General features: G+C 31.9%; 3 protein-coding genes across 4 annotated transcripts; 2 read left to right on the top strand and 1 right to left on the bottom strand.

Annotated features, from left to right (window-relative positions):
* The first annotated feature begins 6,159 nt into the window (after window positions 1–6,159).
* LOC11439384 (uncharacterized) lies at window positions 6,160–8,983 on the top strand. Of its 2 annotated transcripts, none has more exons than XM_039833259.1 (3): window positions 6,160–6,384; window positions 7,421–8,651; window positions 8,745–8,983. In XM_039833259.1, the coding sequence occupies exon 2, from the start codon at window positions 7,555–7,557 to the stop codon at window positions 8,602–8,604; it is 1,050 nt and encodes a 349-aa protein (XP_039689193.1). In that variant the 5' UTR covers window positions 6,160–6,384; window positions 7,421–7,554; the 3' UTR covers window positions 8,605–8,651; window positions 8,745–8,983. The 2 variants fall into 2 exon arrangements, with proteins under 2 accessions (XP_039689193.1, XP_003609257.1); XM_003609209.4 differs by having other exon boundaries at window positions 6,161–6,384; window positions 7,520–8,651.
* Window positions 8,984–11,615: 2,632 nt separating this feature from the next.
* On the top strand, window positions 11,616–16,962 carry LOC11443239 (deSI-like protein At4g17486). Its single transcript, XM_024783109.2, has 5 exons — window positions 11,616–11,778; window positions 11,920–12,122; window positions 15,138–15,425; window positions 16,074–16,154; window positions 16,462–16,962. The coding sequence occupies exons 2-5, from the start codon at window positions 11,948–11,950 to the stop codon at window positions 16,599–16,601; spliced, it is 684 nt and encodes a 227-aa protein (XP_024638877.1). The 5' UTR covers window positions 11,616–11,778; window positions 11,920–11,947; the 3' UTR covers window positions 16,602–16,962.
* Window positions 16,963–18,905: 1,943 nt separating this feature from the next.
* Window positions 18,906–20,606, bottom strand: LOC11441183 (probable receptor-like protein kinase At5g20050). The gene has a single exon (XM_003609207.4). The coding sequence runs from the start codon at window positions 20,396–20,398 to the stop codon at window positions 19,061–19,063; it is 1,338 nt and encodes a 445-aa protein (XP_003609255.1). The 5' UTR covers window positions 20,399–20,606; the 3' UTR covers window positions 18,906–19,060.
* Window positions 20,607–21,745: the final 1,139 nt, after the last annotated feature.

The raw sequence follows: 21,745 nt of genomic DNA, 5'->3' as shown, positions 1-21,745 counted from the left end.
GTTTATCTCCACCTCAGATGCTCTGATTACTTCATCACTACTCTAGGATTAAATTTCAAATTAATAGTTGAAAGATTTTACTGCTTCCTCTATTTCCATCATGTCTTTTTAAAGTGGACTTTTTTTTAAAAAAAAATAATAAAAAATCTTTGGAGTATCTACCATTGTCCTTGCAAGACACCTGATGCCATTCTGGGGGATATGATTTTCTTTCATGCATAACTAATTCTAATTTTACTCTTATTCATAGTATGCATCAATTTATTACCTTATATATTTACAATGGAATGACAACTTGCCACTGCTCTTGCCTCGCCTATTAGACTTGAGCTGTGGGATCAAACGATGTATTTGAGGAACAATATCCTACAGCCTGAGCTTATTCTAGGCGATTTTAATAAAGTTAAGAACCGCAATAAGATCTCAGGAGGTGTGCTTTCAATCTATCTCTAGGATGGGTAGTTCACTTGGTCAGAATGTATATGAAAATTGTTGTAGTACTGATTTTGCATTTATGAGAGGCTTTTAATATTATTTTAAAATCAGTTATCAAATGTATATTAACATTCTACGACTATTTGTAAGGCTTAGTCAGCCCAAACTTTTCAAAGGACTACACAATTTGGTTAGCTTTACCATGAATGTGGCTAATTTCAATCCTCTCATAATTGCTCGTAATCACCGTTATAGTACACGATCCAAGGTTGAAGAAAAACCAAAGAGTCATCATGTACAGTCAAAACGAGTAACATATCCGTAATCATTCATGTTCAATAGTACTAAGATTTTGGAAATATTCTCTTGTTCTTGGCACACCAAATATTATCTAGGACTGTACAAACATAATATCACAGTTCAATAGTACTCTACGCATCATTTGACCATTCAAATACATATGGCATGTCGTCAAATTAAGCACCACAATATTTGCAGGCAAGTTATCCCAGGAGGCACTAAGCCAAAGATCTATTGCCAAAAGGCACTCACAAAACAAATGAGTTAAGGAGAAATCGCAAATTGAGCAAATATTGTCTTGAGCCAGAAATTGTATGATAAAAAAGGAAAACGAACACTTGTTAGGAAATCCAAAAAAGACATTTTATCTTACTATGTATGACACATTTAATACATTTAATAAGTTGAATTTTTTGATGTATGACACAAAAAAGCCATAAATTTCTTTTGAACTTTGTCCCTCTAAACTTTTTGTTATGGATTTTAGTCCTTGCATTTTTTACAAAACTTAATGTTGCATGTTATAAGTGACTTTTTTTTTTGTTACATGTACTTTTTTTTAACATCAAAGAAAAGATTTATTAATAAAAACGGTGATACATACAAATATTAGACCCATTCAACGTGATAAGTACCAATGATACTCGATACTCACTTAGACCCATCTAAAAGGTGATAATACCATTCATAAAAAAAGACAGGTTGGAATCACTTTCCCCCCCTAAAAACCAGTTCTAGTATAGGTTCTTGATAGAATCTACATTCTTCACCACTTTGAAGACTAAGCGCAGAAAATGTGATCATTTCTAACCTTCAATGTTGACCATAATACCGTGTGCCATACTAACAACAACCCTTTCATTCCCTTCCCCTTCTAGGGCTGAGAAACGAAGCTATGTAACAAAGTATAAAGGTACCATGGAAGCATAGTAACAATCCTAAATCAATTGAGTATTTCATACCAAAAAGCACTTGTGAAACCACATTTTGAAAACAAGTGAACTTCCATTTCTGATTCCTCCGCACATCACACACAATTAGGCTCCTTAACACTACCAAATAATTCTATTTCAAGACATGTGATTTTCAAGATCTTAAAATACTATATCTACTTAATAACTTAACAATTTAATGTGGATATTAAAAGTACAAAAATACTTATTAAGTTATTAAGATCTTTATTAATTTATCTATACTCCATTTGTCATATATAGATAAGTTATCAAGTTATTGAGATCTTTATTGAAATTTTGCAGCACATGGTTCATGATTTCGGGATGATGTTATGGTTCCTTTAGTCTTGAAACTATGAAAACGAAAAATTATTGGAAGGAGTAGAAAAGCATATACTCGAGTCTCGGTGCAGCTACCAAAAGATTTGTTGCAACAACAGCGAAGTGTAATATTAATGATGGTCAAGAACATTTCATAAAAGCAATGACAATATTTGGGGACTAATTAAGAGAAGCCATTACTTTGCTTGGTGGTTTGAGACTTTCGAGAGTGTCAATTGAGCTAGATTGTAAGTTATTATTTCCGTAGACGATGTTGTTGATGGTTATAGAAACTAAATTGAGTTTGACAATATTTTGATGAGAAATAATTTTTGTACAATTATTTTGTGATCATTTTTATGACAAATAGAGATTTAGATATAGAGTTTTTTTTTAGAGGAGATTTCCATAGAGTTTTTTTAGGGAAGATTTGGATATAGAGTTAAAATATATGAAAGGTGGCATGGAAATTGTGAAGGATGCAATGAACCGTGAAAATGAGTGGATATTTAGTTTGAGTATTTTGTAATCGAGGACAATAATTTGGAGACTTGAATGAAGGGAAAATGACAGATATACCTAATAAGCAGAAGAAATGCATGAATTTGGATGTCACAAAGTTTCTAGCAATGTTTCGCAAAGAAATGAATGGTAATGTGATTTTAATGTCGTGATTCATGTGAAAAGTTACCTATATTTTTGGGTACAAATTCAAATAATATTAGACTTAGTCTATAATTATGATTTTGATATATCTATGTGGTCTTGCTAACAAGTTGTGAAAATTTAAGTTAAACATATAAAAGTCATAACTACACAATTTCAAATATAAAATTGACTATTTTCTAATTCTTAAACAATTCTAAAAACATTTCTTAGCATTTTCCATATATATTTAGTACTACTATTCAACTAAAAAAATCAAATTGCAATAAACGAGAAAGGGATAGAAAAGTGAGTAACAACAAAGCACAAGCAGCATGGGAAAGAACAAAGAAAGATCATGTGATTGAGAATATGGCTTGAGCCTTGAAGTTGAATACATGTTCCAAGAAGAAAGTGGAGTAGAGGGTGAAATTGTCTTAAAAAACAAAAAGAGAGTGAAACTGAAATTGTCTTCGAAGCGAAACATACCAGAAGCGGCGCCGACTCTAAAATCAAGAATAATTTTTCTTTATATAATTTCCGTAAATGTCATGATGAAATTTCCAATGTACAAATTTCCTATAATGCCTCTCATACCCATGTCAGCACTCACGCTCCTTGTCTGCACTCTACTATTCATAGGCTTAAATATTTTGTTAGTCAAAAATAGTAATTGACACTAAAATAATTCATCAATACTTACGACAACTCTTTTTATATAGAGACTGAATTAATATTAAGTAGTAAGTATTTTATAAGGATCAATACGACAATAATAAGTATATTGAAGTACTGATATGATAACATTAACAAAATATTTTAATGTCAAATATTATTTTGACTAACGAAGTGTACAATCAATGACTACTTTAAAATTTTAATACATTGAGGTACTATTGTGGCTACTCGTTCCGTATTCAGGGATGAAACTGACTATTACCCCTTATTTAAAGGATTGTGCTAATCAATGTCTCCGAAAGACTAGTTAAAGACAAAAATATATAAATTTTACATCGAAAACTAATGTAACTTTTTATCCCTTATAACTTTTTATGATCTTTTTAACATGTGCTCTAAGATAATATGTCAAAGCATCCATCCATAATAGCAACATCTATTTTTTTAGTACTAAAATGAATTTCGGATCTACACCTCATTCATTTATAATTTTTCATTATCTAATAAACATTCAATTTCTCCAACTCAGTACCTTACACAATTATTTTAAAGAGGGTATACTAATCATCAATTAATATCACGATACCATATATTTTTATTTTTTAATATTAAAAAGGTGTATGACCCATAGAAAGATAAAATGCTTATTTGAGACGCTTATCACATTAAGCACTCAAATCCATCATGGTGGTACCTAATAAGTACATCTGCTTATGAAGTTAAGTACGGTCATTGTGGATGGTTTTGAGGAATCTAAAAGTGATAATCTTACATTAAAATACTTAAGAATTTAACTCTTAAAAAATTTAATTTGCACATTTTAAGATATATATATATATATATATATTTTTATTTGAGTTCTTTAACATTTGCATTTTTTATATAATTAAAAATTAGGGTAATAGTCACTTTAATGTGTAACGAGTAGTCATAATAGTCTTTCAATATATTAAAATTTTAAAATTGTCTCTGATTGTGCCTTCGTTGGTCAAAATAGTCCCTGATATTAAAATATTTCATTAATATTATCATGTCAGTTCTTCAATATACTTACTTAATATCGTATTAGTCCTTATAAGTACTTGTTGTCATTTTAACCATTATATGGAAAGAGTTATTGTGACTATTGAGAGATTATTTTTGTGTCAGAGACTATTTTGACTAACAAAGTGTACAATCAGAGACTATTTTAAAATTTTGATACATTGAGGGACTATTGTCACTGCTCGTTACATATTCAAAGACCATAGTGACTATTAGTCCTAAGAAAATGGGTGAAGATCCTCTCCATTTATAAAAATAAATAGAAGAAGCAATTTGGAGAGATAGAGATATTTATAATGGTCCTACCATTAAGTGGGTCCAACTATCATTAATTACTTTTTACTTTTTTGTGTGTCTTTATCTCTCCAAATGGTAGAAATGGAGAGGGTCTTAACTTCGAAATTGGTTGAATTGAGTTTTAAGGGTCAAGAGTTAGGGAGTTGAATACATGTTCTTTTGGGTATTAGTCAACTCATTAGCAACCGAGTCAGTCTTCATAGCCATGTCACATTGTTTTCGCTAATGTACTCAAATTAGTATGACTTATCAAATATTAGTATTATTTTTAGTCAAATATTACATTGGGCCATGATAAAATTATGAGCACTCATCTATAAGTCATAACATAACTAATAAAAATGTTGAAATTTCTTGATCAGATTTCATGATCAGGAACCAATCCCTAATATTTCTCTGTGTGAGTTTTCAACGATAAGATCATTTTGACCATTTAAAAAAAATCCGAAAGACTCAATCAAGTAATTATTCTAAATTAAATTATCATTATGCTTTCGATCACTATTACATTCTTTTCGTCAACTTTGCTTTTATGCTTGTAATTAGTATTTAGCATTCTTTTTGGTGTTTTACTTTGTTATTTGATGTAACTACATTTTTCCCTTTACTTCTTCGTAGTAGTCCTTGTGTTGGGGAAGTAATGTTGTTTGATTATATAATTTCATTTGTTTCTTTAAAAAATTAATTTTATATGAGTTTTTCTATCATGTGCAAATTTGCACATATTAAAAAGTTTAAAAAAGTAAGTTTACGTTGAAACTTGTACGTTTAATATTAAATACTCCCTCTGTCCCTTAATAAATGACCTAGTTGACAATATGCATTATTGACTTGATATACTTTGACCATATTTTTCTACTAATTCACAAAGATAAATAATATCATGTAAGATGTTGTTGGATTCGTCTCGATGAGTATTTTTAAAATATTAAATTTTTATAATTTTTTTTTAGTAGAGAATTGAAGATATCAAAGATAAAACATATGCATTGGTATGTGTGTCAGAGTCAACTAGGTCATTTATTTAGGGACGGAGGGAGTATGCATTTTTTTAATAAATAATTTTTGTTTTTCAATAAAAAAATTTCACTTTTAGTTGTTTTCAATAAATAATTGTTGCACGCTATCCGATCATAATTATAAGTAAAAATCAACAGTTTAGATTCTTTCATTAAATTATGTATGTGGTTTATAATAAAGACTATATACATAATTAATTTAATGAATCTAAAATATATAATTTTTATTTATAATTGTGATCGGATGTATCTTTTTAAGATTTATTAAATAGTTAATGTATCTAATCTATATTGCAGATGATATACATTAATTAATTTTTTTGTCAAAAAAAATACATTAATTATTTAATGATTAAAAATCGTTATCTTAACAAAAAAAAAAAAGTTGTTTTTTTCTTGCTATAATAGTGTATTAAATTATTATTTGTATGATACGATATGATGATAGCACACCACACTACTCCACCACAACATACGTTTCTTCTCGCATTGTTATATTTTACCGTCATTTTCTCAATTTTTCATTATTTATTTTCTCTCTCTCTCTCTCTTCTCTTTCTCTCTCTAGCTCAAGGAGCAGCGGCGGCACCTCCCTCTGCTATGCGACCCCAACCCTCGTTCACCGGGAGGAGCTGAATCGCATCAACCACTCCGATCTTCTCCACTGCCATCGTTTTTTCCTTTCAATTTCGGTAACCAAATCAAATCCCTAACTTTTCACCCCCAATCCTTAATTTTTTCAATTTTTTTTACTTGGCTATGGATCGAGTTTTGTTCATGTTTTGAGATGGTGTAGCTATTTCTTCTGTTAAAAAAAAGGATTTTTATCTTTACTTTTTCGATTTATGCCTAATTTTTGTTAATTTGAGTTTCTCTGTTATTATTATTATGCTTTTGTTTAAGCTCAGATAAACTTGGAATTGAAGCTTTTATTGCTGTTTATTGTGTTTATGAACTGTTTTATGAGTTGGATTTGTTCTTATGATGCTATTATGTTTAGCTTCATGTGAAAGATCAAATTTTCAAGTCTTATATGGGTACTATTAATTAAGCTAATCTTGTGATTTGTTTTGTTTTGGGTGAATTTCAAGGATAATTTGAACCCCCCTTTGATAATTTGAAACCCATTCTTTATTATTACATCAATTAGTTGTCAATTAATCAGCTTTTTTGGTTAAGTCGGCTATGTATCATGGAGCTGTAATTTGCAATTCATGTTGAATATATTTGATTCTGCGGTTTACTTAATATTTAGTTGTCAACACTTCGTATACTATATAGTGTATAGTAATTCAGAAATCTGGTGAGCTGAATTATGTTATTTCATGGAATAAGTTAACCTTTATTAATAAACTCGTGCAATTAACCAGTTCTATGAAACCATTCATTGTTCTTCAGATTAAAAGCTTCAGCTTTTGGGAGTATTGTTTATTGATAGATACATTTGTTTGTAATATTTGGTGCTTATATAATATTGAAGGTCTTGCGTGCTAAAGCAAATATATTTTTCAGAAACTAAGGCCTCATGGAGTTATCTTAAGGATAGTTATTCCTACTTAAAAGATTTACGTTGAGTTTTCAGAATGTAATTTGTTAATGATTATTCATTTTGAGTGATTATGGCTAATGTATAACTTTGTTGAATCTTCATCACATGTTATTTTTTTTTTTGTTGGAGTACATCACATTTTAATTGTTTAATGGTCTGCATTTGATGTCTAATTACAGGATTTGTTTTGGCATTGATGTTTGATGTGTGAAACATCAGTTTTAAAGCAAATTCAGTTTCGCTAAATATCTGATGTTGATGCTACTATCTGTATGCAGCTTCTACTTCACTCAATTCAGTTAGAACATTTAAAATGCCTAAGGAGAGAAAAGATAGGTCTTTGTCGCATGAGTGTAGCAGAACATCACCTTATCCGAGCAGCTCAAGTCGTGTCAGAAGATCTACATCTAAAAGTCCTTTAGAGTCAGATGAAAATATAAAAGAATGGGAAGAAGCTAGGTGTCCAGTCTGCATGGAGCACCCTCACAATGCAGTTCTCCTTATATGTTCATCCCATGAGAAGGGATGCCGCCCATACATGTGCAACACTAGCTATCGCCACTCAAACTGTCTGGATCAGTTCTGCAAGTCATTTGCAGAACCCTCACCACCAACCGTTCCTCAAGTGGAAAGTGAAATTTCAAACTCGGACTCACCTCAAGATCAAAGCACTGAAGCAAATATCGTCAATGTGCAAGAAGAAACTATCGTCGATGTGCAAGAAGAAACTATCGTCGATGTACAAGAAGAAACAAGCGAGGGATTTGTTACAATGCAATCCTTGTCCTGTGAAGACGAGACAAAATCAAAGCTAGTATGCCCTCTGTGTAGAGGACATATAAAAGAGTGGAAGGTAGTGGAGGGGGCTCGTCATTTCATGAATGATAAGTCCAGGAGCTGTTCTTGTGAGAGTTGCAACTTCACTGGTACATATACAGATCTCAGAAAGCATGCAAGAGTTGAACATCCTCTTGAGCGCCCATCTGCTGTAGACCCAGAACGTCAGCGTAACTGGAGGAGGTTGGAGCGGCAAAGGGATCTTGGTGACCTTCTTAGCACACTTCAGAATTCCTTCGGGGAAAACAGGGTTGATGATGGCCTTGGGCTCGCTCCCATAGATGATGGTGGTTTGCTAGCTGTATTTTTCCTCATTCTTCAACCTTCATCTGTATCTAGAGGTACCACAGGAACTAGACTCCAAATGAGAATTAGGAGACCTTCTAGACTCTGGGGGGAAACCTATGAGGCAGAATCTGGATCTGCTGCTAGAGATGATACAACAAACGAGTCTTCAGATGGAGGCTCGGATAATAGAAGGCGCCGTGTTAGGAGACGGGTTCAAACACCAGACAGACAGCCATAACTTGGAAAACCAGATGTGTCAATTTGAATTCTTGATGATGTTCCCAGGTGGGTTTCTCTCTAATCGCTCTACTTTGCTGCCATTCCAGATTGTGAAGAATAGATGTTTGTCATTAATTACTTGTTTATGTTATTATGTAGGTAACAGGTGGAACACCAAGAGAACGAGGGGAGTTTTCCGGCTCGGATATTCGAATCTGCTCTATCAAGTGTGGAACAGTTATAGCTGATTGTCAAAGAATGCGAAGGATGTTATTCGTTGAGCATCCAATAATCTGTTTATTTAACATTTTTAGCCTTCTTGCATCTTTGGTGCGATTTCTCCAGTATTATGAACAATTGAGTTTGCAAATAAAATTTACTGTTTGTTTCTTTTCTTCTCTACAATCTGGTTTGATCTTAGAAATAGTTTTATAGAAATTTTAAGGATTTTCAAACTACTTTTTAGCTTTAAAATTTAAAGAAAATGCACATAAAAGAATGTTGAATTATTGTTTTTAGAATAATTACATGATATTTAAAATAGACGTCCTATTTGAACCAGAACAGATAGGCCCTTTAGTTACAAGCTGAGATTCAGTCAAATGAAAGTTTTAGCTTATAATGGATTGTTTCATTAACACGTGCGCTTGTTAGCAATTGGCAGAAGGAAAATATTGAAGAAGTATCAACTATCAAGTTGAAAGCAAATTATGTTTGAATTGAAGAAAAAAGAACTAATATTTTTTAATTTTTTTCATATCAGGGTGCAAGTATGAAACTAAAACGAATTATTGAATATTTATATGTTACATATTTTTGTAAGAGCAATGATATTTGAACAATCATTTTGGTACAATTTTTGGGACAACCTTGTTGTTCTCTATTCTCATTGGTCAAAACAATGGAGAGAGAAAAATGAAGAGAGAGAATAAGAAGATAATGTGAGTATGAGAGAGAAGGTTGTACAAAAATGGTTGTACAACTTTTATAAAGCTTATGTTTTCTATTTTTGAAGGCTTGTAAAGTGATTGTCTCATTATTAAAAATGGTAAAGTGATTGTCCTGATACGATTACGAGTAACATAGTTACGGAATGCTTGAGGGAAGCAATTTAGTCCGACCAATGAAATGAATTTAGATTTTTTTTGTCAGGTAGTCTAGTGGTTAGAAATTCACTTTTAAAGTGAATAAGCAATTTAGTCCGACCAATGAAATGAATTTAGATTATTTTTTTTTGTCGGGTAGTCTAGTGGCTAGAAATTCACTTTTAAAGTGAATAAATGGGGTGTCCGGGGTTCGAACCTCGGCTCTGCATATAATAATGCATTGTGCCTGCCAACTAAACTATGCTCACGGGGACAAATTCTTTTTTATAAATGGTGAAAAAAGCGTATCTCTTTTAGATTACAAAATCTACGATACGGTTTAAATTTTTTGAAGTAGATTTTTAGTTTTTTTTTAGTGGATCTATATTTTTCAGTTGGGAACGAACAAGAGATTTAAAGTAAAAAAAAAAAACCGACGATTTAAAACAATGTTGTTAGTTTTGTTTTTGTTTCCTCTGCGAAACAAAACGTAAATGATTTTAATGTTTTAAGAACTAATCAGCTATCTTTTGAAAAAAAACGGTGACAATAATATTTGGTATTTTAAGAAATTAGCTGCACCTAACTACTTGACACTCGGCAAGGGCAACTTGCACTTTAGAACAGAAACATAAATAGTTGAGGTCCCTTCCATTTTTTTTGAAAATAAAACCGAACACAATGATATATATATATATATTGGGCTGTTAACTTGCACCCATCCAAAAACAATAAAGTGCAAGTTAACAAGCGGCACATACTAGTTCTTTACTAAAACACTCTTTTGATTATATTTTAATTAATATTAAATAGAATGGCACTTTTGTAACTAGCTTAAGGAAATATATATTCTCCTATTTTTTAGGGACTTTGGATTACTTGTACAAACAAAACATCCTTAAAATAAAAAAAACATAGTAATATTTTGTTTGTTTAAGAAATAAAATAAATGCAAATTTACAAGTTTGTCCTTTACGTAAAACATATTTTAAAAGGATAGTAGTGAGTTTTTGGTAAATAACTAGTAGGTGCAGCTTGTTAACTTGTACTTTAGTATTTTTAGGTGGGTGCAAGTTAACAGCCTCCTCCTATATATATATATATATATTCTCATGAATCATTTTATATTTTTATATTAACTTATTTTAAAATAATTTTTTTTAACAAACCAAAATGAATTATATTAACAATATTTTAAAACAAATTTAAATATAACCAAATTTTGTTTGTTGGGTATCGGTACCCAATCAAACAAACAATAAAATACCTAAGAATTAACCCATCTTCGTTAATGTAGTTTAGATATACAAACCTTGTAATTTTAAAAATTTGTGCATTTGTACTTTTTTTACTTCAAATCGAAAATACTTTGCTAAAAAAATAAAAATAATGAAAATACAATTTATTTTAAAAATGAAGAAGATTTCAACTCATATGATGTAGTGAAAACTTAAACGATAGACAAGATATATAAAAAAAAATAAAAGACAAAAGTAAAGTTTCCCCAAATAAATAGATAAAATGTAAAGAAAGTGAAAGCAATAAAATTAAAAAAAATCATGACCATGTTTTTTCATTTACACTTTTGTCTATAAAGCGATAAAAAAAAAAAAAAAAACACAATATAGAAAATAAGAATAAAATTTATCATCATCTTTTCTTTTTTTTGACACAAATTTTGTCTGTCTCTAAAGTAACAAACCAACAAATTCAAATAATTTATTTCACCGTATTTTGTTTGGTATAAATATTTCACCATATTTTAAAGTTTCTAAGCAAAATTCAGGTCAATAATATCTTTTATCTTTTCCTAAAAAAGTACTCCCTCCGGTCCTATTTATAAGAGAATTTTGGGTCAACAAAAGTTGATATATCTAGTTAAAAATTCAGTCCAAATACATTCACTTTTGTTGACCTAAATTTCTCTTATAAATAGAACCGGAGGTAGTAGGATACTATATTGGCAAAAGAAGAAAGAAGCAAGGAAAAGAAATAAAGCACGAGACGAGAGTCAAATCTGAGCTGAGGAACCGGAACAAAACCTCGTAGCATAGCAGCAACAAATTGTTTTTGTTTTGACTTTAAAGTAACAAACCTCAAATTCTAAGGTACTACATGTCTGTCTCTTTCTACAACTGTTTTATGACACCAACATGGATCTGTCATAATAGATTCTTTCATGTCCTTTCGTAATTTCCTTCATTTTTCTCTGATTTTATTATATTCAAATTGTTCTCTTTGTTTTCTAGAATATTGTTTCATTGGTGGAAGAAGAAAATGGGAGTAGATAGTGCTGCGTCTTCTAGCTCCAATTCATGGTCACATAATGATGAAGATGATAACAGTAGCAAAAACAACAGCAGTATTGTGGTGTTGAATGTCTATGATCTTACCCCTATTAATAATTACATGTATTGGTTTGGATTTGGAATCTTTCACTCCGGCATTGAAGGTACTTTCCCTTTCTTTCTTTGTTTCAACTTGTTGATCTGATCTGTTAAGCTTTTTTTGATTGGAATGAGTTATTTGAGCTTATTTACTTGTATAAGCACTTGTGAGACTGTTTATGAAAGCTTATTGAAATAGCTTGTGACATGCACATAAGCTCTTTTTAGCTTATTTCCAAAACATAAGCTAGCTTATGAAAACAACTTATAACTTATATGGAAACATATTGAATTTATTTTATCGTTTGTTATGAAAATAGCTTATGCATAAGAACTTATATGATAAGCACTTATGTTATAAGTGATTAATTAAGCACTTATGTTATCTTTTGTTATGAAAGTAGCTTATGCATAAGAACTAAAGGAAAAACATGCTGATAGAGCACATTAAGAAGTTGTGACTAACAAATCAATTAATTAGATATAAGACAAAGTAAAGTTACCAAATGGTAAATTAACATATTGGCTCCTCCTTATCTATTAGTTGTTCATTATCTGCATATATGACTACACCATTGCCATGTCCTCAAATTTTAATTGATATAATTATTCAAAACCATTTTCATATGTGGTATATATTGTAGTTTGCTACTTTTCTCCATGGAGGGGAAAACGAGTTCAACCCTGGTAGTAGCACTGGATTCTAAAATAGAAGCAGAAGAGCAAACCAAACATAGTTTCTATCATAGTGCTTGATTCAGTTAAACAGCAACACTGCTACAGTTAAGCCAAAATGAAGAAGGCATCGAATGCACTAAGTGAACCAGTTGAGTAGGGCCATAGAAATTAGAATAAGAATAGTTTGGAGGTGAGAAGTTAACCGCAAAATTTCTAGTCATGCATCCTCTCCAAGTAACAGTTTCTAAAATCTTTTCCAGCTTAGGATCCATTTTTCCTTCTTATTTTTTCACGAAAGGATTTCAACCGTATAATATGATACAAAATATAGGCTGATGGTTGGTTACAAGCAGTGAATCACAATAAAAGCTACATAGGAGCTTCGTTATCATCAGAATCGCTATAACATTGGTATGCTGACATGCATGGTTCTCAAATTGAAACATAGGCTTATTATCATAAGGCTTAATACATCGTTTGGTCCCTTAACTTATTTTTGGTTTTAATTTTGGTCCCCTAACTATAAAGTGTCTCAATTTGGTCCCATAAGTCTTCCTCCGTTTACTATTGTGGTCCTCTCCGTTAGTTTTTTAATGTCTAAATTTTTTGATATGATTTTAACCATTTGATTGCATGTCCATTGTATTTAATAGTGAACCGTCGGCACCTAATTTTTTTCACTTTTCATCATCTTCTCTCTTCTCCTTCCTCATATCTTCATCTTCTTCATTCATCTTTTTCCTCATCTTCAACATCAGCTTGATCAATCTTTATACAAAATCCAAAAAATTCCAGAAATCATCAACAACAATCAATAACAAAACTATCATCATCATCTCTAGGGGTGTGCAAATTTTTAGTTCGCTTCAGTTTATATAACCACATCTTTGCTTAAGAAAAGTACCAAGGTTCAATTTCTTAACAAGGAATTTACTCACTTCATCAAAGAATCTCAACGAGGATTCAATTTAATTTTAACAATAGATTAATTGATAACCTAACCCCTCTTTTGAAAAGAACATGTAAAATCATCAAAATTACAATTCTCCTACGCCATATAAGAACCTAATTTAAGAAATTGATGAGATTGTACTAATAGGAAGCAAATCAATAGTTAAAAAGCTAAAGATACAAACCCTATATTATTACCTTGGAGAATAAGCGAAAATCCTAATTCTAGAATCCATTACAAGGAAAATTGATGGAGAAATAGAACATATGCTTGCTATGTGTCATTGATTGCAAAGAAGAAGAATAAAAAGTGAACGATTTATGTTTTTGGGTGTGGGTTGAACGATTTGGACAAAGGGAACAATTTTTTTGAGCTTTGGAAAATTGGGATTTTGTTTTAGAAAGAAAAGTTGAAGCTTTCAGTGTTAGTTGAAGGTGAAAATGGAATGTGTGTGTGTTTGTCGAGTTCGATTTGAGTTTAGACAGAAAAGATGTCGAACATGATATTGATGATTTTCTGGGTTTATATGAATATATGATATGATGTTGAAGATGATGAAGAGAAGAAAAGGGGAAAATGATTAGGTATGGTTGGTTCATGGTAAGATATAATAAAGCTCCATCATCCAACTTTTCCTTTTTTTTTTTTTTTTTTAAAATCAAAGGGTTAAAATTTAAAACTAATAAGGTCTATGATAGACCACATACAATATTGATCCACTATAGATATTTAAAGTTAGGGGACCAAATTGAAACAGTTTAAAGTTAGGGGACCAAATTGAAATCCAAAAATAAGTTAAGGGACCAAAGTATGTATTAGCCTTTATCATAAATATCCTAGCAACATATTTGATACGTGGGAGTTATTCAAAAACCAACCTCAAGGAGATGTTATGTGTAGACGTAGTGCGATGAGGAGAGGTTTTTGGTATCTCAAATTTATTTTCCTGGTTGTTGATTGAGAATCAGTTTTCGATCGAAAGATTAAATAAAATAAGCATATTTAAAATTACTGAATCTTATCCATAATTCGAGTGCTTTTGATCTCTTCTGAATATGCATGTGGTTTTTTCTATATTTTTTTGGAGAAATGATATTTGTACAACCACTTTCTGACAACTTTTTGACAACTTTCTCTCTCATACTCACATTATACTCTTATTCTCTCTCTTCCTTTTTCTCTCTCCATTGTTTTTGACCAATGAAAAGAGAAAAAAGAAGTTGTCTCATTTGGTTGTTCAAATAACACTACTCATTTTTTTGTTGTCAGAATTGTAATTGTTCTGAAGTTGCTATCACTCCAGAAAATGTTTTATATTTGTTATTTATTCTGTTGTCGATAACATCTTTGTTGTTCTTACTTGTTACTCTGGTCCTAAACTTTTAATCCTTGCTATTATTCCTAATCTAGGGAAGCTTTTTCTTTCTCTGTTTCTTTTATTCTGATATAGTGTATGGTAAGGAGTATGGATTTGGGGCCCATGACTTCCCAGCTAGTGGAGTTTTTGAAGTGGAGCCAAAGAATTGCCCTGGATTCATATATAGGTGTTCCATCAATTTGGGCCAAATACAGACAAGCCCTTCAGAATTCCGGACATTTATCGAAAACATGGCTTCAGAGTATCATGGTGACACCTATCATCTTATATCTAAGAACTGCAATCATTTTACGGATGATGTCTCATATAGATTGATTGGAAAACAAATCCCAGGTTGGGTGAATCGGCTTGCTAAGCTTGGTAAGATTTAAAAGAAGATTCTCTTATAAGCTTATTTTTCAGACCACATGTATCTGTATTCTCCATATTTATCTTATGAATTTTTATTATCGATTAAATGGTAGTTCATTCCGTCCTATTATGAATTAAATGTTAGCAAGTGCACACTTCAAACATCAATCTTCTGTCTACCCAATTTGTCAGTTTATAAAGTTTAAAGGTTACTGTAACACAAATTTTGCGGAAAACATACCAGAAATAGACAAGGAAAGAAAAATGTTTATCTAGAAGTATAAATTTATAGGCTCTATGTACCATGAATTAGAAGTTCTATAGTGTGTAACTACATGATATTTGATTTTGGGTCCGAATAAGTAGTCAAAAAGAGAATGTGACGATGATATCATTTCATCCAGGTTCTTCTAGTTCTGTTCTGGTCAAGAGAATTACTTCCTCTGAACTTAATAAACTTTAGTTGTTATTGGGTGAATAAAATCATTTTTGAGTGATTACTAATAAAATACAATCCAATAGAGATTTCTCTCTTCTAATTCTCTTCTATACTGCCTGGTGTCATTTTATCCCTGTTCTTGCAGACTACACATGCATAATTGTTATAAAAGAATTATGAAAAATAATATCAAGTTTACCCTTTTGGTCAAATTTCAGGTGCTTTGTGCAGCTGTCTACTTCCTGAAAGTCTTCAAGTAACAAGTGTTAAACAGCTACCGGAATACCATGAATGCTCGGGTGTGTATAATATCTTTTCTTGTTCCATATTTTTTTCTTTCTCATTGAACGTGTATCTAGATGCATACTTTTTTTTTATAAATAGAGTAAAATTGGAGAAGGGAGAGATTACTCTAAATTAAAGTGACACTAATGGCTATTTTACGACCGTCTCTGAGGAGATTTAAATTCCGTCCCTTGAGGTTACACGGTCAAACGCTTACCATTGAGTCGACACTTGACACCGTATGTATCTAGATGCATACTACTTTTCTATCTTGTTCATATATGTAACCTTTTGTGCTGCCTATCTGGTGACTGTTTGCAGAAGATGAATTTGTCGACTCTCTCTCAACTGCCACACCCCACGGATCACCAGAAATAGACGCTGAGCAAGAAAAACACCTTCTGTCACCATCAGCTCGTGCTGAGGATGTAACTTTCGTTAAAGAGGCCCACGTAAAGTGAACGTGATGTGTTCAAGGTGAAAATATTGCAGGCTGTCTTTGGCTGAATATTTGTCCATTTGATTTGCAGTGATTCTCTTTTCAACAAAAAAAAATCTCATTCTTTCATGGTTTTCTGCATTGTATTTGGTTCATTCATTGTATTTGTAACCGGAGAATCCAAACTATATCTAGTGTTGTGTTTTTTTTATTTATTTATTAAGGTTTTTCAATGTAAAATTGTAAATGGCATCCTTGTCTGTAATTTGTAAGTTCTGAAACAAGTAACATTGTTAGATGATAATCCAGTTAGTTTTGGAGATCTGTGTGAGAAAAAGAAAAATATCTTCACGATTGAATAGGAGTGTTTAAAATTGTTTGGATGCTGATGCTATGTTCCTGTACAAAAGTAAAAGAGTTTGGACCTATGCTAGCACGATTGGATCGGAAAACTTATATTCTTTGTCGGATTTCTATTCCAAGGATGGTACTAGCAATGGCTTTTGTTACCAACTTTGGAGGAAATTGTTTGCTCTTGACGATATTCTGGTTAAAGATGGTTTCGACACACGAAATGGTATGTCAAGTTTCTTTACGGCATTTATGTATTGTTTGTGGATATGATTAGCAACTTTGAGATATTTTGTATTTAGGAAACCATTGTTGCACTAAAATTTAATATCATTTGTCGCCATTGTTTTGATTAAACAATAAAGAAATGATATTTGTGCAACAATTTTTGTACAATTTTCTTTCTCATACTCACATTATCTTCTTATTATCTCTCTTCCTTTTTCTCTCTCTATTGTTTTTGATCAATGAGTAGAGAGAACAATGAGGTTGTCTCAAAAGTTGTATCAAAAGAGTTGTTCAAATATCACTCCTCTAAACAATATAACATTTCTTGCATTTTTAAACGATGTATGTTTATTTCAAAACATTCTACCATTTGTTGTGTTTTATCCTGTTTGTTAATAGCTACATTTAAGTACATTATTTGGTGTCAAACCATGCAAATTATTGTAATGTAATCCTAATCAATGTGTTGTGGCAATTGCTTAAACCAGTTCACTCATGTGATCGACAACTTCTTACATCTGGTAGAACAAGCATTAGATTTTTTAAAGATTCGTTCTTCCATGGAGTATACAGCTAGCTAGTGGTTGTGAAATAATCATCTTTATTCTGTCATGGAAAACCTCGATAGCTGTCTTTCTCAAGCTCATACTATGTGGAAACTCAGCATCCTTTATCAATTATAATTTTTAGTTGATGGATTTACATAATATTTTACTGCATATATGGTGTTAACGTATATTTTTCACAAGGAATAATTTTTTTTTGTTGACAAAATTAGCACAAGGGTCTTGATAAGAGAAGATTTAACTTCTCCCGTGAAAGACACAATATTTAATACATCATTAATTTTGAAAGCCATACTTTTCATTAAAAAAATCCTTTTTATTCCTTAATAACTTTTGTCAAAAAGTTGTGTTTAGCTCAATTGGTAAAAACATTGTATAATTTATGCAGGAGATGGGGTTCGAACTCCGGACACCCCACTTCTTCACATTTAATTCTGTGAGCTTCAGCCACTAGGCTACTAGACCAACAAAAAAACTTATGTCAAAAAAGAAAAATTAATACCATTAGCATTTATTAAAAAAAAAGCATATTCATTCATTTATATTGGTATCACATCATCCAAATTAATAACATAAAATGACAAAATGCTTATTCAAAAACACAATGTTTATTCAAAAACTCAACCTCTGCTTATTTAAGTATTGATTTCATGCCATTCAAAAACTTATTATTTGAGACATGTAACAAACTATTATAAATGTTCTATTTCACACTAAACTAGTAATTAATATTATATATATATGTATGTATGTATATTAAAAAACTTGTATTATCTCTGTTTAGCTTATTCCAGTTTAACCGGAGGTCATAAGTTTGAATCCAGTCTTAAGCTCGCAACCGTGTTAAATCTTTAGAGGGAGAGTTTTTCTACGCATTGAAGTGGCTTGATGGATTAATCTTTGCTACCCATTACTAATCTACTTGCTCGAGGGAGAGTTTTGTCACTCATTATGGTTCTATCCAACTCGGGGGATCAATTTCTTCAAGTAGAGGACACCCAACTCACGCAAAAAATTCACTTGTATTATATATCTTTACAATTGAAGACTTATTTGTGTCAAATAGATCCCAAAAATCATTTACATGATAACAATGCCTTAACTAACTGAAGTGGTTAAGAACATGACATTGCATAGTTGCAGGACTGAAAAAAGACCAGAAGCAACTAGTAATAATGAGAGAGAGAGAAAAAAAATCAAGTTCATATATAAATTCCTCATTGAAATTGATAAAACTAAGTACCAATTTATACAATTGAAGAAGCTACCCTCTAAAACAGAATGAACATCTGAATGTGGAATCTCATAACTATTATTAGGAATCCAAATTTGTTATCTATCTACCAGAAAAAATAGTGGATCCTAAAGAGTAAGTAGATGTACACTCAACATTACTAGAGACAGGAGTCAATAACCTTGCTAGATTATTAAGATCTGTAGGATCTTCATCATCAGCTAACAAATCAACAAGAATCATTCTAGTCCCTGGTGGCTCCTCCACTCTCACACGTCCTTCAAGCATGTCAACAACTTCAACCATACTAGGCCTCAACCTTGGCTTCTCTTGTATACACCACAAAGCAATAAACACCAACCTTTTCACCTCATTCTCATCAACACCTCCAAAATCAACTACCCTTTGATCCACAATTTCCATCAATTTCCCTTCTCTTAATTTCTCATTCACAATTTTAGGAAAAAATTGCCACTTTTTCTTAGTGTTATCTCTAGGATCCTCCACTTTTGAAACATTTCTCCTACCTCCTACTATCTCCAACAAAACCATTCCAAAACTATAAATATCAGTTTTCTCAGATATTCCACGTTCTAATAACCATTCAGGTGCTAAATAGCCTCTAGTTCCTCTTATTGTTGTCAAAACTTGACTCTCATCTTTTCCAACAAGTTTTGAAAGACCAAAATCAGAAACTAAAGCTTTATAATTTTCATCTAAAAGTATATTCTCTGGCTTCACATCAAGATGCAAAACCGTAGATCTACAATCATGATGAAGATAACTCAATGCTTTAGCAACATCAATAGCAACTTTATACCTTAAATTCCAAGGTAAACAACCACATCTACGTGTCCTTGTTTCCTTCACAGGAAAAATCCAACAATCCAATGAACCATTTGGAATAAACTCATAAACAAGATACCTAGGTGGTGTTGGAGAATTACAATAACCAAAAAGTCTCACAAGATTAACATGTTGAACACTAGCTATAGCTGAAACTTCTGATCTAAATTCTCTTTCACCTCTTTCTTCACCATGAATTCTTTTCACAGCAACTGAAGTTCCATCATTCAAAATGCCTTTGAAAACTGAAGCTGATGACCCTTTACCGATGATAGCTTGAAAATTATCCGTTGCTTCTTCAAGTTCTTTGTATCGATATTTTGTTGGTATACCTGCAACTTTTCTTAAGAAACTGTACTCTATTCGAAGCTCTCTTCCTTCTGATTTCAACTGTGATTCTAACACTTTTCTTCTTTTGTTGTAACGTTGTCTTATGAGTATGCATGAAAAAACAGCGAGAATTACGGCGATTGATGCGCCGCATATTAAGAAGAATGCTCTTGAGAGTTTTAAGGAAACACGACAAATGATGATCACTATTATTAAGGATATCACTGATATAGCAGCGATTGTGTGAACTTTTCTGTCTTCCATATCAAAACTTCATTTTTTTTGTTATTTGTTTTGTTTGATGATGAAAGAAGAGACACCCTCTTTGTGTTACTTCCAGATTTGTAATATGATAGGTGCAGAGTGGGTGAGTTAATTAATAAAATAAAAATAAAAAAAAAAAGTTTATGATTGTAGAAAATAACGTGTAACTTGCATTTGAATATTAATTTATTTTGGACAATTTTTCCATGTTCAAAATAGCTAGAAAGCTGAGATTTGGGGCAGTTATTATACTGTTGTTAATTAGAAACAACGAAGAAATGGTACTGAAGATGGTTGGAGTGAGTGGGACAGGTTTGTATTTTTTCTGAGGAAAGACCGGTTCTGTTTTATGAAACGTGGGCTTCGATTTGGTCAAGAAATGAGTTCTAGACTATATTTGACGACGACTAAGGGGATTAGGATATTAATTGTTGACTTTGTTTTAGTCAATAATTGAGTTTTTACTCTGTAATATGAAGAAGGGGAAGGGAAGGCTCATATATATTGCACGTGAGAATTATGGGTGTTAACGAGTCCTCTTGATACATGCATGATGAAGAGACTTTAGCTTAAAAAAGTAAATGATTGTTTTTTAGCAGATTAATTAGTAAATGTGTAAATAACACTAGGCTTAGCTCTACCATTCTAGTCTTTCGACTCATTGGAGAACTAACTAAGGTTCGATCCAACTGATACAAATGAAAAATAAGAAAATAAAAATAAGATTACCTTTTTAATTAGCAAACAAATCAATCGTTTAATTAGCTTCACGGTAAATATAATGAACTCTGACTTTGTGTTCTCTGCACATGATACAACCAATATGCAACAATCCAAAAAGCCACCCGATCCCTCTAAGCCCTCTACCCAAAAGCTATCCTTCCGAGACAAACTGCTAGAATCTAACAAAGAAATCCCTATCCGCGAAAAAGAAGACATGATCGAGAAGAAACTCGTTCGAATAGAACTAGAAGATGGAAACCGGCTCTTGCCTAAAATCTACATTGAACCACAAGTTTTTCAAGAGCTGTGCACAACCTGGAAAGACGCATTGGTAGTAAAGCTGCTGGGAAAAAGCCTTGGTTACACCACCATGAAAGAACGCCTCCAAAAAACATGGAAACTCCAGGGGGGATTCGATATCATGGACAATGATAATGGCTTCTATATGGTGAAATTCGACCAAGCTGCGGACAAGGAGAAAGTCATCACTGGAGGGCCTTGGCTAATCTTCGACCACTGTTTGGCAGTCACTCATTGGTCTCCCGAATTTGCCTCACCGAATGCGAAGGTCGACCGCACGGTGGTATGGGTACGTTTTCCTGGATTAAACCTTGTTTATTATGA

This window comes from Medicago truncatula, chromosome 4, assembly GCF_003473485.1.
Source record: "Medicago truncatula cultivar Jemalong A17 chromosome 4, MtrunA17r5.0-ANR, whole genome shotgun sequence".
Taxonomy (NCBI): Eukaryota; Viridiplantae; Streptophyta; class Magnoliopsida; order Fabales; family Fabaceae; genus Medicago; species Medicago truncatula.
The sequence above is the reverse complement of the archived record's forward strand: the minus strand, read 5'-3'. Positions and strand labels throughout refer to the sequence as shown.